The following is a 19944-nucleotide window of genomic DNA, read 5'->3' on the forward strand; positions in this document are numbered from 1 at the left end:
AAATAGTGCAAATCAGCTGGTTTAACCAAAGTAATTGTGTTTTTTTTGTTTTTTTTTTAATATTCATTTATTCATTAATTACATTGCATTACATGACACAATTTCATAGGTACTGGGATTCCCCCCCCTTCACCCCAAACCCTTCCCCCATCATGAATTCCTTCACCTTGATGCATAACCACAGCTCAAGTTCCATTGAGATTCCCTAATTAAAAGTTTACACCATACAGAGTCCAGCATCCCACTTGTCCAGTTCAAGTTCAACGGCCTCTTAGGGAGGCCCTCTCAGGTTTGTAGGCAGAGCCAGCAGAGCGTCACCTTGATCAATTAGAAGCTCCAACATATCATCAGCAACAGTCCAGGTATGATGAGGCTGGTGCAGAGTCCACTGACTGACATAGTCCGTCTTAGGGTTTCCCCTTGTCCAGTTTTCCGCTGCAAGCATAAAGCTGGTCGTAAGAAAAAAAATGAAGTTTCCGCTGTCTACTCAGTTCAACAGTTTTGGTCCTGGGAGAAACATGTCAGTGTGCGAGTGAGGACAGGCAGCCTGGAACTTATGAACCGAGTCTTCAATTTAAGCATTGCTGATTTTACCTCTTTATTCCTCAGTGTGTAGATAATGGGATTCAATATAGGTGTGAAAACTGTAGAGAACACAGATAAAACTTTATCCGCTTGGAAACTGCTGAAAGGCCAGGCGTAGATGAAGATACAAGGCCCAAAGAAGAGCACCACCACAGTGATATGGGCAGTCAGAGTGCTGCGGGCTTTGGCCATCCCTGCTGAAGAATGGCGGCGAATGCTAACCAGGATGAACGTGTAGGAGATCAGCAAAAGTAGGAATGAAACCATCCCCATAAGACCACTGTCCAAAACCATCAATACTTCAGGGATATAGGCATCTATGCAGGCGAGTTTGATAACCAAAGTAAGGTCACAATAATAACTATCCACAATATTTGGGCCACAGAAGGGCAGGTTTACAGTGAAAGCTAACTGACTCAAGGAATGTATAACCCCAATGACCCAGGAGCCCACCACAAAACCTGTGCACTTGCAGAAGTTCATGATGGTTGCATAATGGAGAGGTTTGCAAATGGCAACATATCTGTCATATGCCATGGCTACAAGGAGCACCATCTCACCAGCAGCAAAAACATGCAATAGGAATATCTGGGCCATGCAGCCATCAAAGGAGATTGTCTTGCGTTCATGAAGGAAATCATGGATCATTTTGGGAGTGGCGTAAGTAGCCAGGAAAACATCAAGAACTGAAAGGTTGCTGAGCATAATGTACATGGGTGTGTGTAAGGCAGGTTCAGAAATCACAGTGAAGACAATGAGAGAGTTTCCCAGCACAATGACAACGTACAAGAAGTTAAAAAAGACAAAAAAGAAACACTGCAGCTCCCAGGAACTGGAGAGTCCCAGGAGCACAAATTCAGTCACCCTGGAATTATTTTGCTGATCCATGGTCTCAGAGTATAAAAGAAATGCCTACAAAGAGAAACAATAGGAATTACTAACAAGAACCAGAAAAATAGACAATTCCAAAGGGTTTTTCTCAAAATTAATTAGAAATGTTATATCATGGCTGTATCAGAGAATGTCTTTTTTTAATTTTTAATTTATTATTTATTTGAGCAACAAGGAGATACAGAGAATTCCCATTCAGTATCTCACTCCCCAGATGCCTGCGATGGCCCAGGTTCCCATAGGCAGAAGTCAGGGGCCAAGGTTGTAATTCAGGTCTATCAGGTAGGTCACAGAGCCATCATACCTGCATCTCAGAATCTCATTAGCAAAATGCTAGAATCTGGACCTAGAATCTGGTAATGTCTTATGGGTAATTTTGACATAAACAGTCTTTCAACTATCCTTATTATATACATTTGTGGGTTAAACCTGATACTAAGTGGTAAATTTACATCACAAAGGTCTTAATTTAAACTACAGATTAAGTATTCAAATTCTTTACACTATCTCGCCAAAATTCTCCTCACAATCCTCCAAAGATTAACAACAAGCAGTTACAATTCTAACAATTTGCAAGAGGCAACACCTACAAGGAAAATACCCCTTTCTAGCTTTTCATCTTTTCCTCTACCAGGCAAGCCCAACAATCAAACTAACAAAGTGTTTAACACATATTGCTTCTAAAGATATAATAATCATTTTGATGTGAAGTAAAGCCTTTGAGCAAGTATTGTGTCATATGGGCAAACTGAGATGAATGGTGTGTCGTATATAATGTTAACAAATAAGGTGACAATAAACAGAAAACACAACATTTACATTAGTTGACAGAGTTGAACATTACATCACTTGGAAGCCAATTGTACATTTCATTGAGAAATGCAGAAACATTCCAGAAGCAATGATTATCACAGGGCCAGCACTTTGGCTCAACTAGCTAATCCTCCACCTCCAAGTGCTGATATTCGATATGAATATCAGTTCCTGTCCTGGCTGCTCCACTTCCTATCCGGCTCCTGATTATGGCCTGGGAACACAAGGGAGGATGCCCAAAGCCTTGGAGCCCTGCATCTGCATGGAGCACCCAGAAGAAGCTCCTGGCTCCTGGTTTAGGATTGACTCAGTTCTGCTTATTACAGTAATTTGGAGAGTTCAAGAGCAGATGGAAGATCTTTTTCTTTGTCTCTCCTTCTCTGCGTAAATCTACCTTTCCAATAAAAATGAATAAATCTTTTTTAAAAAAGGATCTAAGAATTGTTGGCTCTTTAAAAAAAGAAATAATTATTCAGAATATATAATCTGTAGGCTTTCACAAAAATTCATCTGACTCTACAAAATAAGACACACTCTTTGAAAAATATCCAAAAGCATATACTTTCTTGGCAAAACTAGGCTAATAACAAATAACAACTAAAAGAACTAAAGCTGAAATAAGGAAAAGTTGCAAATTTTAGTTTACTTTAAAAAATTCATGGGAAATGAAAGTCAAAGATAATCTTATTTTTGCTGCAGTAAAAATTATTTAAAACCATTCATAATTGCCTCATAAAATGGATTTATTGTACCCTCCTTGATTCTAAGCTAATCCATCCTGCCTGTATTTGCTATGTAGCTTCTTTGGAACAATGCAGAAAAGGTTCCAAAAGAGATAGTTAACAATTCTACATTTTAAAATGTGTTCATAAATGCAAGAATCTTTTGATTTGCAAGAAGAGAAGGTTTTCTCTTTTTTCTATAATTTAAGTAGAAGACCTGCATATCTAACTTTCTACGCTATAATAGAAAGTAGCAAATGCCCATCATTATAAACTATGATGAAAAAAATGTCAGCTTACAAAATTTTTAAGTCCAAAAGTGTTGTTTGCAACATATGAGCATTAAACTCTACAAAAATCAGGGGGAAAAGAAATTAGCTTCATTTTTATAAAAGGAAATTTAAATACAAAATGGCTAAATGATCTGTTGGGTGTTATTTAACAAATAAGTGGCAAAGCTTAAACTTCTGGGGTTTTCATTGTTCTTTCCATAGCCCTTGATAATATAGCTTCTACTGGAATGTAACACTTGAGGTTTAAGACTATGCAATACATTGAAAATAAGATTAATTGGGAAAGTTGATATAAAACCCCATTACAGATCAATAAATATACTTTATAGCATTAGCCCTCTCTAGTAAAATAGTAAGAGATGACATATATTTTGGTTACCAAAATAGTCCATGCTTTTCACTTAAAGGAATATACTTTAGTTTATAACGTGATAGTCTGGAATAGTTTATGCCTTGATAATATTTGTGACATGGAATGCTATTCTGTTGCTCTTCTAAAAACATGAATACAAAATAATGAAGTGGGTGAGCAAAGCATACTATGACAAAATAACTGAAAGAAAACTATTGCAAAGGAATCTTGATAAATAATTATCACTTGGGTGACCAGAGTGGTTTCTTTGTTGGGAAGAAAATAATTATCCAAATCTAATGACACTTTTCTTGACCATATCTTTTCACTTGTCCAGTTATTTAAGAAATGGCAGATGCATTAGTGTTAGAAATTAATGGAATGGGAGCGGAGGAGGAAGACAAATGCCAGAAATCATCATGGAAAGTGATTTTTGACAGATGCTATTTATTTGTGGGTATTGTGTTGGACTGGAATGAATTGAAAATAGTATTTCAGAACAGTTTATGAAGAGTCTCCTCTACTCACTATTTCTTAAGAAAAAAAATCAAAACTTTACATTTGAAATATTACAAAACTTGTTCCTTATTTTCTGTCACATTAAGATCTTACACTCTCAATCAATGTGATTGCAAATATTTTGCAATTGAATCAAAGGAATTTGAATAAAACTTCACATCCAAATATCAAGGACAATGCTTGAATTTTCTTCCTCTAACTAAATGTCTTTTTATCATTTCCCAAAGAGAAAATTCCAAGCAAAAGTATCAAGCATGGCAAAATAAACCATACATGATTCAATTACCTGCAGGGGTTTTTTTTTTTTCAGGAAGTTAAAACAAGTAGCGTCTTCACGATCAAATGATGTTTTAATAGAGTTGTATGGTGCTTTTCAGCTGAGCTACGTCACTGAACTAAATATTGACTTAGGCAAACATCTCATTTTTCTCAACACTTTATTTTCCCATTTTATTATTTCTCCATTTTATTTAGGACTGGGGAATGAATACACACGGGTAAGTCCCAAGGTAAGTATCTATAGTTACATGCTTGCTGGCTTTATAAATAGGGAAAATGGCTTAAGTCCAGGTAGCCAAACCACTTAATGCTTTCTCTCAATTCCCAGAGCTCATTGCTTGTATCTTAATAATTATAAATTGTATGCCCTATATTTCTTGTACATTTAGGAGAATTTTACATATAGATTTTGAAATAATAAGAGTCTAATTGAATTGTATCTTAAGTGCTACCTTCTCAGCAGAGAAGTATGGTATCTTGTAATAAGAAAGTGTGATGAATTTTTTTTAATCTTTTAAAATTTATTTTATAATACAGTTCCATAGGCTCTGGAATTTCCCCACCCTGTACCCCATTTATCTCTCCCCACTAATTCCCCCTGTGTTATTATAATAGTATAGTCCTTCAAAAACGGTGATAAGTCTATCACTCTGCTACTTAAGTATATCCTGACACTGTAAGTATGGGCAATGGCAGAGTCCAGTATCCTATTGTCATGATATACTTAACAGTTTCATTGGGAGTCCATCTTTGATTTGGAACCAGAAATGCATACTACATTGTGTCCTCACATATTGATATGATAGAGTCTACTGTTCCTCTAGATGACTATAAATGCATGCATGTTTACCTATGTATCTGCTGATCTTGAATTTTCACGAAGGCTACCCTATATCAGAGAGAACGTATGATATTTTCCTTTTATGATTGGCTTATTTCACTGCACATAATGGTCCCTAGTTGGGAGCAATTTCTTGCAAATAGTAGGATTTCATTCTTTTTAATGGCTGAGTAGTATTCCATAGAGTAGATATACCACAGTTTTTTTCATTCATTCCTCTTTCAATGGACATCAGGGTGGTTTCCATGTCTTTGCTATACTAGATTGTATTATTATTCACCATTTGAGTTTGTTCTTTTGAAAAATGTCTCATTTCCTCACAGCGAAAACCGGTTTTTTCACAGCATCAGTTGTTATGCTATTGTTGAGTTTCTGAAGTTCTTTCTAAATCCTGGATATTAGACCCCTATTGGTTGTGTAGTGTGCAAAGATTTTCTCCTATTCTGTTGGTTGCTTCTTCACTTTATTGATCATGACCTTTGCTGCACAGAAGCTTCTTAGTTTAATGTAATCCCATTTGTTTATTTTGGCTTTATTGCCTGTACTTTGGGTATCTTTCCTAAGAAGTCTTTATCAATGCCTATATCTTGGAGAGCGCTTTCTATGTTTTCCTTTAATATTTGTAGTGTAAATTTGTAGTAAAATTATATAAATAATGCCAAGAATTGGAACTTGTTTATTTTTACAAAGTATCAGAGAGAAAGGATGAAACATTCATTGAAGCATACCAGCAGAAGTACAAATATACATAATACATCAGCATAAAACCCAAGTTATGTGTTCAGTGTTGTTTGGGCATTTGTTCAAAATACAACATAATTTGTATGTCTTCACCTAACAGGGATAAGCAAGAGCATTAAAAATAATTTCCATCAAAAGATATTGTGATTGTCATAAATTTAATCAGCTCAACAATCTTATAAACTGAAAGTATCAAACTGGTTAGTGGATTTTGCAAAAGTCTGAGAGGACAAATGTGAATTAGATTCCTGTGGCTCTTTCTTCTTTATGTTCTCTCTGTATACATACATGCAAATTTCAGCACGTAAAATAATATAAGGGAAGAAACAAGCAAAGAAGAGCATATTTTCAGTTTTCTTGCCAATTTTGCTGTAACTATTTTGTGTATAAGATCATTTAAAAAACAAAATTTCCCTGGTATCTGTTAGTGGCTCTGAAAGCATTTCTATAAAGCGTTCGGATATGCTCATATGTAACATCTTACTAAGAATTATCAGTCTGCAGAATCAATAATCACTTTATCCCCAGTTTAGTTCACATTACATAGTTCACATAAGACGTTTAGGCAACACAAAACTATTATCTTTACTAGCCTACTCACCTATTTCTTCACCTTGACAATATAAGAATTAAGCATTATTACTCCTTACAAAAAAATATAGTGAAAAATTCATCTTAAAAATCATTAAGCCAATAGAATAATTCCTCATTATAAGAGACATTACCATGATGATTAACTAACAAATTAACATGCCCTTTGATTTACAGTTATGAACCAATTTTCTATAAGCTTGCCTTAACATAAGAGTCAACATGGTTTTCTTGAAGTCATTTTTAATTTTCCAAATTGATCTTGATACACATTACTTTTTTTGCATACATGTGTTTACATGAATATTTGAATTTACTAAACAAATAACAATTATTAGTCTAAGAGAATATCTAGTGTCAAAGAAAGGACATCAGAGTTGGTCACTTAGAAAATGGCTAGTCACTGAACACAACTATATACTTCCATTATTCTTCAAACAACTCTATAGCATATGTGTCCCTTCTGTTTCCTTTTATGGATGTTGAAACTGTGATAGAGATATGAAATATCTCAGGTTTATACCAATAACAGCAGAACCAGCCTTAAACACTACCAGAATCAGTGTTACTCATACAGTCAATGTGAATCCAGATTCTGCAGAAACCAAGCATTCCAATCTGAAGGCACCTCCTTAAGAGAAAGTAAAAAGTATCAATAAACAGCGATTAGTACTCACTCAGGACTATGACAACAGGCATGCAAGGGAAGGGAATCTGAAACACAAGCTCACTAGCTTCATGGCAAATCCATGATCCTTCTACAGTGTAGTATTCTGTAATTCTCAAATGTTTTAAAAGTAAACAAGCATAATTTGTAATTGTATGGACATTTTGGTACATATGCAATACCTTTGTTTAATTTATATTTTATTCATTTTCATTTTGCCTGAACTTTCTCTTTTTCAACTGCACTCAAATTTCCTGTTTACTTTTGCAAGACTCTTTACAATCAGCTTTTCATAGTTTTTAAAATTTCATATTTGGTATCACCAAACTACATGGATCTTTATATTCCTGTAAGAATATGAAGTTATTTGTGAACACAATTTTCTTGCAAATGCTTCATATTTATACATTCCTTCAGTCAGTTGTGTTAATGGAAGCAGGGCAGACCATTTTAAAACATGTTCAATTTGTGTATGTATTTATACCTATATGGTTTCTGTACATGTAACATGCCTTGTGAAATGCAGATGGCAAAAGTAACCATCCTTCCAACCTAAGAGTTGAATATCTTGCATCTGATTTTACCCTTGGTCAGCATCTTGGTGATGAAGCCATCCACATGAGTCCTAACTAGGATTTTAAAAGCAGACATCTTGGATGTTAACTGCCCAGCTGCCAGGCAAGGTGGTAAAGAGCTTCCTTTGCATGAGGAAGTACTCTGGAGGCTGTCCCTGGTGCTTCTCACTCTCAGCTACCATTAATTTCACCACTCAATCTTACTGTATTGTGCTGGTAATTTACATATTTGAGCGTGTCTTGGCAAATGTTTCTGAGCTTTAGAATTTTCCACAAAAGTGCTCATGACTGATGGTACTCTCTTTAAAAGACTACAAGTTTATACTGTAAGAAGTTCATCTCTTAAAATATTCCCTGAACAAATAATATATTTCATTAAAAAAATCAACTAAAATACTGACAAAAATGAGGTTCGTGATTCTGAATGCATTTGCACAAAAGAACCACAACAAAGATAAAGTCAAACAAAACCTAAATAGATCCACCTGATCCCCTGATTTAAATAAAATTATGTTCTTATTTTGTTAACATATTTATTTTAGTACTATAGACACTTTGATGTAATGATTTCAAAACTGCCCAAGTTTTCAACATATTATACATTCTTAAATTATACATTTGTTCCTTATTTTTGTGAACAAAATGTATTTGCTCAATACATTAATTAATTAAAGAAAAACTTATGCCAATGAGGAAATATCACATTACCATTGTAGTCTGGGTTATAATTAAAAGCTAAACATTTCCTCTTCTTCATTCATCTTTCATAGGCAGTGATTAACATATGCATATAATTCTTTATTTTAATCATGTCCTTAATCATTTCAGAAAACAACAACTTTATATTTATCAAATACTATGCTTCCAATTCATCTTTCCTTTTATTGATACAAGTTGAGTAATAAGTCTGGCCCATGCATTTCACAAATATCATTTAACAAATTCTAAGCTTAATTTTTAATGTTTTGTACTAATTAAACAATATTTGCAAAGCAGATATGCAGAATTATATATTTCTCATGACTTAGAATACTTGCACTTCCAGTAACTACCAAAAATGGTTGTGACATTTTGCATACCTATCAGCCAGCATTTAAATTAGAGTTCTGAATCAAAAATAATAAAAAGCCTATGCATATGCAAAAACTTTTACAATTACACTGATATTACATTATTAAGCTAATTACTAATATGCATTCAATATTTAAGATAACACATAATAAGTAAAATGTTAAGTATTATAACACTTTAAAAGGACAACATAGGCTCCCCATAAATTACCATAACTCTTTTTTGGATTTAATTCTAATTTTAACATCTTGGGCATTAAGCTACCATAATGTCTATTTTAAATTAAAAACCACTGTGTTGTCAATCATTTCATAAAGTTTTCTGATTTGAAGAATTCTTCAACCTCTCTATCTGCTCAATATTATCAGGAGAAATTGTAGCGTAACCACTTGGTTTATTAGTTAAGTGTGGTTGGTGGAGTCTCACATATTACATCATTTGCTTTGTATCTTGTAAATGTTTGCCATGAAATACATAAATAACTTCCTTTAATAGAAAAGATTACAAATCTAAAACTTCGCATGTGAAGAAAGAGCGGCTTATGGACATAAGCAGAAAATCATCACATTTTGTCTGAGTATAATGTTCTGTACAGAATTCAGTGTGGATTATAGCAATACTGCTAATTCGTAACACTTTGGAGCAAAAACTGAGTAACTTGGTTGTTAGCTGTAGGTAGCTATTTCTTAGTTCCCCTTTGATTGCCATTTACTCTTCTCAGCTTTTGCTCCCCATTGCCATGAATTGATTATTACTGCATTAAATTCTTAGCTAATCACTTGTGATCTTTTTATAGTTTTTGTTTCTGCCAGATATCATCTTGACTAACCTGGTTTTTCTGATATTTCAAATGACTTTTGAACACACACATGAGATTAATTTCAAAATGCACGACCTTGCAGCCTCTTCAGAAATTTGTGGCAATTGCAATTTGGTAACAACTTATTAAATACTAAACTAACTTAAAGTTGTAACCAATGTTTTTTGTCAAAAAATCAATGGCATCTGGGGGAATCCCAGTACCTATAAAACTGTATCACATAATGCAATGTAATAAAAAAAATCAATGGCATCTAAGCCTCAAAAGCTAAAGCTAGAATTACCCATAAGTTAAAAGTAATATGAATGAGTTGTCTTGCTCGAATTTAGAAACCTATCCTTTAGCTTCCTTATGGCTGTTTTGACTTCTTGATTCCTCAATGTATAAATCACTGGGTTCAGAATAGGAGTAAAAATTGTATAAAATACAGACAGGATCTTGTCCACCAGAAAGCTGCTTTGTGGCCACATGTAGATGAAGATGCAGGGCCCAAAGAACATGAAGACAACAATGAAGTGAGCTGTACAGGTAGCAAGGGCCTTGGAGGATCCTCTGGAAGAATGGTGCTTTATGGTAGCCAGGACAATAATATAAGAATTAAATAAAAGAATAAAGCAGAACAAAGCAATTATGCCACTTGTTGAGATCATAAAGAGACCTAGAACGGAAGTATCCACACAAGCCAGCTGAAACACCACAGGAAGGTCACAGAAAAAACTATCCACTTTATTGGGACCACAGAATGGCAATGTGAGTGCAAATATGACCTGGCTCATGGAATGCATGATCCCTACAATCCAGGAAGCTACCACGAAAGCAACACATACCCGAGGACTGATTATTGAAGCATAGCGCAGGGGCTTACATATTGCAATATACCTATCAAAGGACATAGCCATGAGTAAAACAATCTCAGTACCAGTGAAAAGGTGTAGGAAAAATATCTGAGTGATACAGCCATCAAAAGAGATGGTTTTATGGTCCATTAAGTAATCTGTAATCATCTTGGGGGTAGCAAATGAAGCAAGAGACATATCAATGATGGAGAGGTTTGTAAGCAGGAAATACATTGGACCGTGCAGGTGGGCATCACATAAAACTGTGATGACTATCAGGCTGTTGCCCACCATTGTTGCCACATAAAACAATGAAAACACTGTAAAGAAAAACATCTGTAGTTCCCAAGAATCAGAGAGTCCCAGCAAAATAAATTCAGAAACAGTAGACTTGTTAGCAGCATCCATTGTCTGCTTCACAGGTAGAATTCTGTATTTAAAAGCAAAAAAGAAAAGCATGATTCAGTGGAAACACAATCTCCAATTCCGAAAATCTAGTTTTGTAGACATTTTTACTATGTGGGGAATTGTCCTTACTTCCATTTTGATTCTCACTTAACTTATCAGCTGCAACGGAAACTATAGAATATTACTGATTTTAGAACAAAAACATTTAAGCACGATATTGAAAATGACACTCTGTTCTGGCAGTAAGTGGCAATCACAGCAAAATAAGATCATTGTTAGCAGATGAAAGTGTATGTTTGTGTATACTTTTATCTACGTAATCATTGAATAATAGCTGGTACTTGGTAAGTACTTTTTTGTTAACAATATGTTCCCCACACATTTATCTATTAACATATCTGTTTAGTCTTTTAAATCTACCCATAAAGCTATTCTTCATGGGGAAACATAAAATTGTATCACAAGGGTTCTTGAGCAGCTTTACAGTAAACCTTCAAGAATGATTGAGCTCTTGTAAATTTCCAGAGAACTATCAGCATATTCAAAGATTTACTTTTCCCAGTTAAAACCCAAAAGACAAGTCAGAGAATTACTTTTATTGCTATTCATTCAGTGAAAAACTGAGGTATTACTGTGGAGATCCAGACTAATGAAAGGCATTTCATGCTTTTAATAGCAATTTGCTTTCCTTTAAAATATGAGCCAGTTTGCCCTACAAATATTTCTAATTCTTCAATTTACAGCATCACCAGGGTGCTAGCACCATGGTGTGTGTGACAGGTTAAGCCTACACCTGCGGCACTGGTATCCCATACTAACTAAATCCCTGTTAGTAATTTAACTAACTACTCATTCTAGAGAACAGGAAGAAGCTCCTGGCTGGTAGACTAAGATCAGATCAACCCTGGCCATTGTGGTTGTTTAAGAGGTGAAACAGCAAAAGGAACATTGTCTCTCTGTAACTCTGCCTTTCAAGTGAAAAAAAAAAAAGAATCTTTTTTAAAAAGTTACCTTTTTCTCCTAAAGGATTATATCATGTTTATGGGAGAGCCCAAGATCGATTCATCCATCCAATCCCTGTTAGAATTCTCTCTTCAGATCTGCCAGTACACATTAATTATTTTATTAACTAAGTTCCATGAATAAAGCTTAGCAGAAAAAAGTGAGAAGGGCAAGTATTTAAAGTGTTTCAGTAGAATTCATTTGTAAAACACCTCTACTTATTAGAGCTACAGCAGAATCATGCCTTTACGTTACTCAGTGTTTAAAGACTTATAGGAAAGAATGTAGAGGATAATTTCAAACATAAATAAATGACCTGTTCAAACCATTAGCTGTCTAACAGGTATAGATAAAATGGATGCCAAATGGTCTAGGGAATTGACCAAGAAGTCATCTTGCAATGGGATTTATTAGATAACAAAGATAATATTATTGAGTTCATAGGAGAACGTATCTCAAGAACCTTTTGGGAATTCATAATTACTGTTTTCACTTGGACCTGAAAGATTCAGGAAATGGAAGTTGAAAAAGTCATTGTTTCATAAGAACATTAGAAGTAATTTAACTAACTACTCATGGTTATCTAACTCTACTAGAAGCAACTGAAAATGAAATGGAAACACATGCACCTCTGCTTCCAGCGAGTCAGAGTTCTTGGGAAATACTGAGCAGTGATAAGTAAAACAATTGGAAAGAGTCAGTTAACTCTCAGAGATCCCTTGTGAACTGAACATTAAATAGAGGAAAAGTTACAATGTGGAAAGTCACTCATGAAAGTATTCTTGTGGGATACATGCCATAAACTTTTGATTTAGATTGAATACTACAGTTTGAGCATGTAGGAACACACACACACACACACACACATACACAAAGCAACACAACTTAACTGCAGTGGTGTTGAGTGAACTGGAAAAATGATGATGCCATTGTATTCCAATCTCCCATCAAGATCAACTCTGAACCAAGAATCCAGTCCTGTTATGAGGGAAGAGTAAGCAGAAGGCCCTACAGCCACATGGGAGACCTGGAAGAGGCTTGTGGTTCCTGGCTTCAGATCAGCTCAGCTCTGGCCACTGCAGCCATTTAGGGAGTGAACCAGTGGATGGAAGATCTTTCTCTCTGTATCTTCTTCTCTTTTTATATCTGCTTTTCCAATAAAAAATAAAATAAGAAATTTTTAGAAAAAACGCATGAAAATATAGAAGTCAATAGAACATAAACACAAAAATGAGAAAAAAATAATTTTTTTGGTTAGAAAACCTCAAAATCTCAAAGATAAACAATAAAAACAATAAATAAATATTATGGAAAATAATCAGAGCATTTTAGTAAAATGACAAGATCAAAACCTTACCAACCAATAAAAACTTGGGATGTAAGAGGATTAAATTCTTCACTTAAAATATTTAGACTGATTGAATGAATGAAAACAATTAAAAGGCTCAGATATACAAGCATATCCAAAAGATATAAAATCAGTGTATCAAAAAGATAGCTGCAGGAAAGCAAGATGTTAGTTGAGCAAGTGACTCTGACAACCACTTCCCCCAAAAAGAAACCAATTTGAAACTCTAGTCATGTACAGGGTAGCCTTGATAAGAACTATACAAGCCAGGTAAGAGACCATAGAGACTCCTTTTTTAGCATAATAACAAAACAAAAAATTACATAGAAAAACAGATAGGAATTAAAGAGTGGCCTAACCCCTCCCCCAGATAAGCAACACAGCATAGAAAATCATGTTCCGTTTGGAGGAGTGAGGGTGACTTGAATTTCAGTATTATGCCCACTACAATGAAATGTCAAAGTTGGGTAGATCCCTATGGCCCCTGCTCACTGACCCATACTTGCAGACTGAGTATTTGCACTCTGAAAAGCCGAGTTTCCCCTCCCATCACTTAAACCTGGCATTACAGTTCTATCACCAAGATATGCTGGCATTTGGTAAAGACAGGCACATACCCCTGGTCACTGCTTACAGATAGAACTTCTGGACTTGTCCTAACATGTGGTCTGGTGGGAAAGATTGATTTTGGTGTGTCAGCACAGGCCTTAGACAAACTGGGGCACATGGAGTCCCAAAGTCTGTGATACTCAGGTATGATCTAGTCTAGTACCAGTCTGGGTAGAAAAGAGACCATTTTATTATCGTCTTCTGGCCTTGAGCAGACATGAATGAACAATAGAACTGTGTCTTGAGAGCCACTGCTGAGCTAGAAAAGTCTAAGAGTGGTCAAGTCTATTCCCTAGGTATGTGCTTGTGGACCAATCTCAGTATCAGATGGAGACTTGCACTCTGGCAGGACACACATGTTTTATAATGCTTCACCATCAATATCATGTGATCCTGGTGTGCACTCCCAGGGCTACACAAGCCTTATAAGTGTGAGAGTGAGATGTGATTACCTAGTCCTGGTGTGAGAAATGGATAATCACTCCCATATCCTTGGGAAGCGGCCAAAAAATTGCAAACCTGCTTTGGGATTCAATGGCAGATGGATAGAATACAAATTTAACACAACAAAAGAAAGCAAGCTGGAAATCAAAGCCTTGATGAACAAAGATGGTAAGATCCTCAAAAATGCCAGTAGATAAAATCAATAGCACATTTAAAAAGTTATTCAACATGATCAAGTGAAATTCGATGCAGGAGTACAAAGATGGCTCACATACACAAATCAGTAAGTATAATACACAGCATTACTAAGATGAAGGTCAAAAACAATATGATCAATTTTTTTCAGATGCAAAACAGCCATTGGATAGGTCAGTGTTGTGTTCTGGATTAAGCAGCTACTAGTGACACCTGCAACACAAATGGGAATCAGTTTGAGATCTGACTGCTACACCTCCGACCCAGCTTCCTGATAATGTCCCTGGGAAGCAGTAAAAGATGGCTCAAGTGATTGGGCCCCTGCACCAATGAGGGAAACCTGGAAAAAGCTCTGGGATCCTGGCTTTGGGCCTAGCATAACCCCTTGCCACTGTGGACATTTGAGGAGTGAAGCATCACTTGGACAATATCTCTCTGTGTGTGTATATATGCATGTGCTGCTGTAAATATCGGAGTAGAGGCCATTTTCTCATACACAGATTTTGCTTCCTTTGGACACAGTACCAGCAGCGGGATAGCTAGGTCATTTGGCAGGTCAGTTTTCAGTTCCTATGGATTCTCCATACTGAGTTCCATAGTGGTTGTACATCCCTACTCTCCCACCAACAATGAAGGATGGCACCTTTCCCCTACATGCACTCCAGCAAGTGTTGTTAGTAGAGTTCTGAATGTAGGCCAACCTCACTGGAGTTAAGTGGAATGTCAACGTGGTTTTCATTTGTATCTCCTTAACTGCCAGGGAGCCTGAGATCTTTTGTCAGGGGTACAATCTTTTAGTCATTTGAATTTGTTCTTTTGAAATGTCTGTTCATTTTTTTTTTGCCCATTTGTTCACAGGATTGTTTGTTTTGTTGTCACTGGGTTTCTGAAGCTCTTTGTAAATCTTGGACATCAGTCCCTGATCGGTTATGTAGTGTGTAAAGATTTTTCTCCCATTCTGTTGCTTGCTTCTTTACTTTGTTGATCATTTCTTTTGCTGTACAGAATACTTTAAGTGTGATGTAGTCTCAATTGTTTATTTTGGCTTTGACTGCCTGTTTTTGGTGTCTTTTTCTAGACACCAAGTATCTTGGAAAGTGCTTCCTATGTTTTCCTCTAATATTTTCATGGTTTATGGGTACAAATTGAGGTCTGTGATCCATTTAGAGCTGCTTTTTTTTTTGGTAAGGTTACAGGTGGTATAGACAAATATCTCCATGTCTGAGAAAGAAATTGTAAATACAGTTCCCTTAAAATAGTGGAAAGAGTAGCCTAGCAGCTAAAGTCCTCGCCTTGAATGGGCCAGGATCCATATGGGCACTGGTTCTGATCCCGGCAGTCCCACTTCCCATCCAGCTCCCTGCTTGCAGCCTGGGAAAGCAATAGAGGATGGCCCAATGCCTTGGGACCCTGTACCCATGTGGGAGATCCAGAAGAGGCTCCAGGCTCCTGGGTTCAGATTGGTTAAGCTCCAGCTGTTGCTGCCACTTGACGAGTGAATCCACGGATGGAAGATCTTCCTCTCTGTCTCTCCTCCTCTCTGTATATCTGACTGCAATAAAATTGAACTAAATCTTTTAAAAATTAGTGGAAAGAAGTCTTAATTACCTAAGAATTAATCTAACCAAATATGTAGAAGAACTCTGAAAACTATAAAACTTTTTTTTTAAATAGAAGACATTAAAAGATGGAGAAACTAACCATATCCCTGGATTGGCAGGATCAACATTATCAAAAATATCCATTTTACCAAAAGTAATATATAAATTCACCATGATCCCAATCAAAATCCCAACAACATTCTTCTCATAAATAGAAAAGATGATGCAAAAGTTCATTTGAAAACATAAGAGACCACGAATAGCCCAAGCTATCCTGATGAGTAAAAATGAAGCTGGGAGAAATCACGTTCCAGACATCAAGACATACTACAGAGCAGTAGTCATCAAAACAGTCTGGTACTGGTACAAGAACAAAGAAGAACAATGGACCAGAACAGAAACACCAGAAGAGAGCCCACGCATGTATAGCCAACTAATCTTTGACAAGAAAACTGAAAACAATCCAGGTAAAAACAAATGCGGTTGGACAGTTGAACAGCAATCTGCAGAGGTAAGAAACTGTCTGGTTTCAATGATCTGTGATTATTTTCAAGTTTCCTGTATATGAGTGAAAGACATCTTTTCATTTGATTACTGTTTTTAGCTCTTGCTATTATTTCTGCTGAACTATGGTCTTTTTATTGTTTATCTTTTTATTTGTCAGCATCAAGGCTTGACTATAATGTGCATTAAAAGATGTTATCTCAAAAGTTAAATAAGAAAGTAAGTGTGGAAGGAAGAGAGAGGGAGAAGGAAAACGTCAGAGAAGTAGAATATTCTTAGAATTGTTTCTATGAGCTACATGGAATCTGTTCTCTTTGTATTACTATTACATTAACATAAAAATCCATGAAAAATATGTTGTAATTGGTTGTAAATCTAATTTTGTAAAGATATTAAAGATTGCATGATCATTTACTCTTTTACACTGTTAGAATGTATAAATCAGATTTTTAAAATTTTCCACTCACTTCATTTTTTCCCTTAGTCCATGCTGATTCATATGAGCATTATAAATTTTAAAGTCTTGAATACTCATTCTATTACCTACTGTATCAATTTTTCTATGTATGAGGGGAAAAACTGTATATTCAATTATTAATGAATAAAGTGAGAAGAAACATTTATAGGCTCTCAAAGCAAAGATTCTATTTCTCTCATCTTTGCTGTGACTCCAGATAAATATCACCTCTTGCACCTTCTCTCTCCCACAACATCAATGTGTATGAGGCATATAAGAGCAATCATGCATCTTAGATTTTTTGCTAATTTTGTAAGTCATCTTAAAACATCCAACCACCATGAATGTTTTAATAATTCCCACTGCAACTTGAACATCTGTTCACTCCCCAAGCAGTGACTGGTCTTTTCCATGCCTTTTTAGTAATTCCTTGAATTAAATCATGTTAATATAAGTGTTATTAATAAAAGGGTCATAAGGATACTGGATCTCCTTGCAAAAGATTCAGCTTATTTTTGCTCCATACCAGCTGAGATCATCTTCAGAAGCCAGATTAATATAAAATACTATGTGAAAACATTTTAAGGCCATCAACCTACTTTTTTTACATAAGAAGAAACAGAATCACTGTATGACTAAGTTAAGTTATCCAATGATAAGCACTTTGGATGGGATTTTAACGACATCTTCTGAGGTGAGTTTATTTCTGGTGTACTACTTTAAGAGAGAGCTTTGCTGTAGGCATCTATTGTAATATCAGGTAGGTGGTGCAGAAGACTTCAAAGATTCGGGAATGGATAAAAGACCTGAGAACAATGTGGAGTAAAACAAAGAAAACTAACTTTAGAATGAAGACATCAGTAGGTAGTTGTTGAGATCCTTTACTTATGATAGAATTTTGGGGGGGAAAACAAGACAGAACCTGTGTCTTAGTGGCATAGTTAAAATTCGGCTTTTAGTGTGCTTTGTAAGAGAAGGTCTCGCTAACCAGTTCAGTTATAACTTGTATTAGTAAGTACATCTAGGTTAGTATCACCTTATTTTGTTTCTGTGAAAGCCTATCTCATAACTGCGTCATGGGAACTCTGGAAACAGGAAGAATTTTCTGTTTCATTGTGTTGTGGTGAAAGGCAATAAATTCCATCAGAATGAATCTGATTGCAGACATCATGGCTCTCTTTCTGCTCAAAATACACATTGAAATGTCAGAGTTCTTCAGGTTCCAACCACAACATACTCTTTATCTTTGAAAGCTGTATGGCACTGTGGACATGAAACAAAGATCTTCATGGTATCTACATTGCTATTGAAATTGAGGAACTGAGAAGTAGAGGCTCTTTCATTGTTCTTCTAAACAATCACCGATAGAAAATTGAAGCAGGTATTGTCTCTTGGTAGACCTTTTCTGTCCCTTTGCTCTCTATTACTTTTATTTAGGAAAAAAAAAAAACTTCAGCTTGGTTGTTGTATTTTGTCCTAGTTTCTCTACTACCTACAAATGCCAGAATTCTTGCAGAAATCAGACTGAATGGCCTGCGGCAATGACTCCGTAGTGACTGAGTTCATTCTACGGGGTCTGTCTAGTTCTGCGAACCTCCAGATCTTCTACTTCCTGTTTTTCTCCGTAGTCTATGCAGCCACTGTGCTGGGAAACCTCCTTATCTTGCTCACCGTGGTGATCGAACCTCGCCTTCACTCCCCCATGTATTTCCTGCTGGGTAACCTCTCCTTCATCGATATGTCCCTGGCCTCCTTTGCCACCCCCAAAATGATCGCAGACTTCCTCAGCGAGCGTAAAGCCATCTCCTTCGAAGGCTGCATAACCCAGATATTCTTCTTACACCTGCTCGGAGGGGCGGAGATTGTACTACTGATTGCCATGTCCTTCGACAGGTACGTGGCTATATGTAAGCCTCTGCGTTACCTAGCCATCCTGAGTCCCAGAATGTGCGTGGGGCTTGTGATACTGTCCTGGGTTGTCGGTATCTTTCATGCTTTGAGTCAGTTGGCATTTACTGTGAACCTGCCTTTCTGTGGCCCCAATGAAGTAGACAGCTTCTTCTGTGACCTCCCTTTGGTGATTAAACTTGCCTGCGTGGACACGTACATTCTGGGAGTGTTCATGATCTCAACCAGTGGCATGATCGCCCTGGTCTGCTTCATCCTCTTGGTCATCTCCTACACGGTCATCCTGATCACCGTTAGGCAACGCTCTTCTGGAGGGACCTCCAAAGCCCTCTCCACCTGCAGTGCCCATTTCACTGTGGTAACCCTTTTCTTTGGCCCATGCATTTTCATCTACGTGTGGCCTTTTACAAACTTCCCAATAGACAAAGTGCTCTCAGTGTTTTATACCATATTCACTCCTCTCTTGAATCCAGTGATCTATACTCTGAGAAATAAAGATGTCAAGGATTCCATGAGGAAACTGAGCAGACACATGTTGAAGTTTAGGAAGACTGCTCACACTCCTTGATTTTTTTCTCACACAAAAATGAAACAAAAATATTTGCTCATCATTTATTTCCTTTACTCAATTGATGAATATTACTGAAACTATTATGAAAAATCAGTTCACAAAGCTAATCAACTATAGCAGTAACTGTGTCCGGGCATACAAAGTATTCCTTAGGCAACATGGCAGTTACTATTGGGCATAGCTAAACTTACCCTCAACATCTTCATGTACAAGGACTCACATTTTACAATATTCAAAACTGTCAGATCTGAGAGTGAGTATTCCTTAATTTTATGTTTTTAAAATTTATAATTAAAGGGAA

General features: G+C 36.2%; 3 protein-coding genes across 3 annotated transcripts; 1 reads left to right on the top strand and 2 right to left on the bottom strand.

The window, feature by feature from the left end:
* Positions 1 to 492: 492 nt before the first annotated feature.
* Positions 493 to 1473, bottom strand: LOC101521059 (olfactory receptor 4K15-like). Its single transcript, XM_058665392.1, has one exon. The coding sequence runs from the start codon at positions 1471 to 1473 to the stop codon at positions 493 to 495; it is 981 nt and encodes a 326-aa protein (XP_058521375.1).
* An 8577-nt stretch (positions 1474 to 10050) lies between these two features.
* Positions 10051 to 11026, bottom strand: LOC101521311 (olfactory receptor 4K2). The gene has a single exon (XM_012926809.3). The coding sequence runs from the start codon at positions 11002 to 11004 to the stop codon at positions 10051 to 10053; it is 954 nt and encodes a 317-aa protein (XP_012782263.2). The 5' UTR covers positions 11005 to 11026.
* Positions 11027 to 18662: 7636 nt separating this feature from the next.
* LOC101525902 (olfactory receptor 4K3) lies at positions 18663 to 19640 on the top strand. The gene has a single exon (XM_004584627.3). It carries the CDS (start codon positions 18693 to 18695, stop codon positions 19638 to 19640), a length of 948 nt encoding a protein of 315 aa, XP_004584684.2. The 5' UTR covers positions 18663 to 18692.
* The last annotated feature ends 304 nt before the right edge of the window (positions 19641 to 19944 follow it).

The sequence above is a fragment of the Ochotona princeps genome, chromosome 6 (genome assembly GCF_030435755.1).
Source record: "Ochotona princeps isolate mOchPri1 chromosome 6, mOchPri1.hap1, whole genome shotgun sequence".
Taxonomy (NCBI): domain Eukaryota; kingdom Metazoa; phylum Chordata; class Mammalia; order Lagomorpha; family Ochotonidae; genus Ochotona; species Ochotona princeps.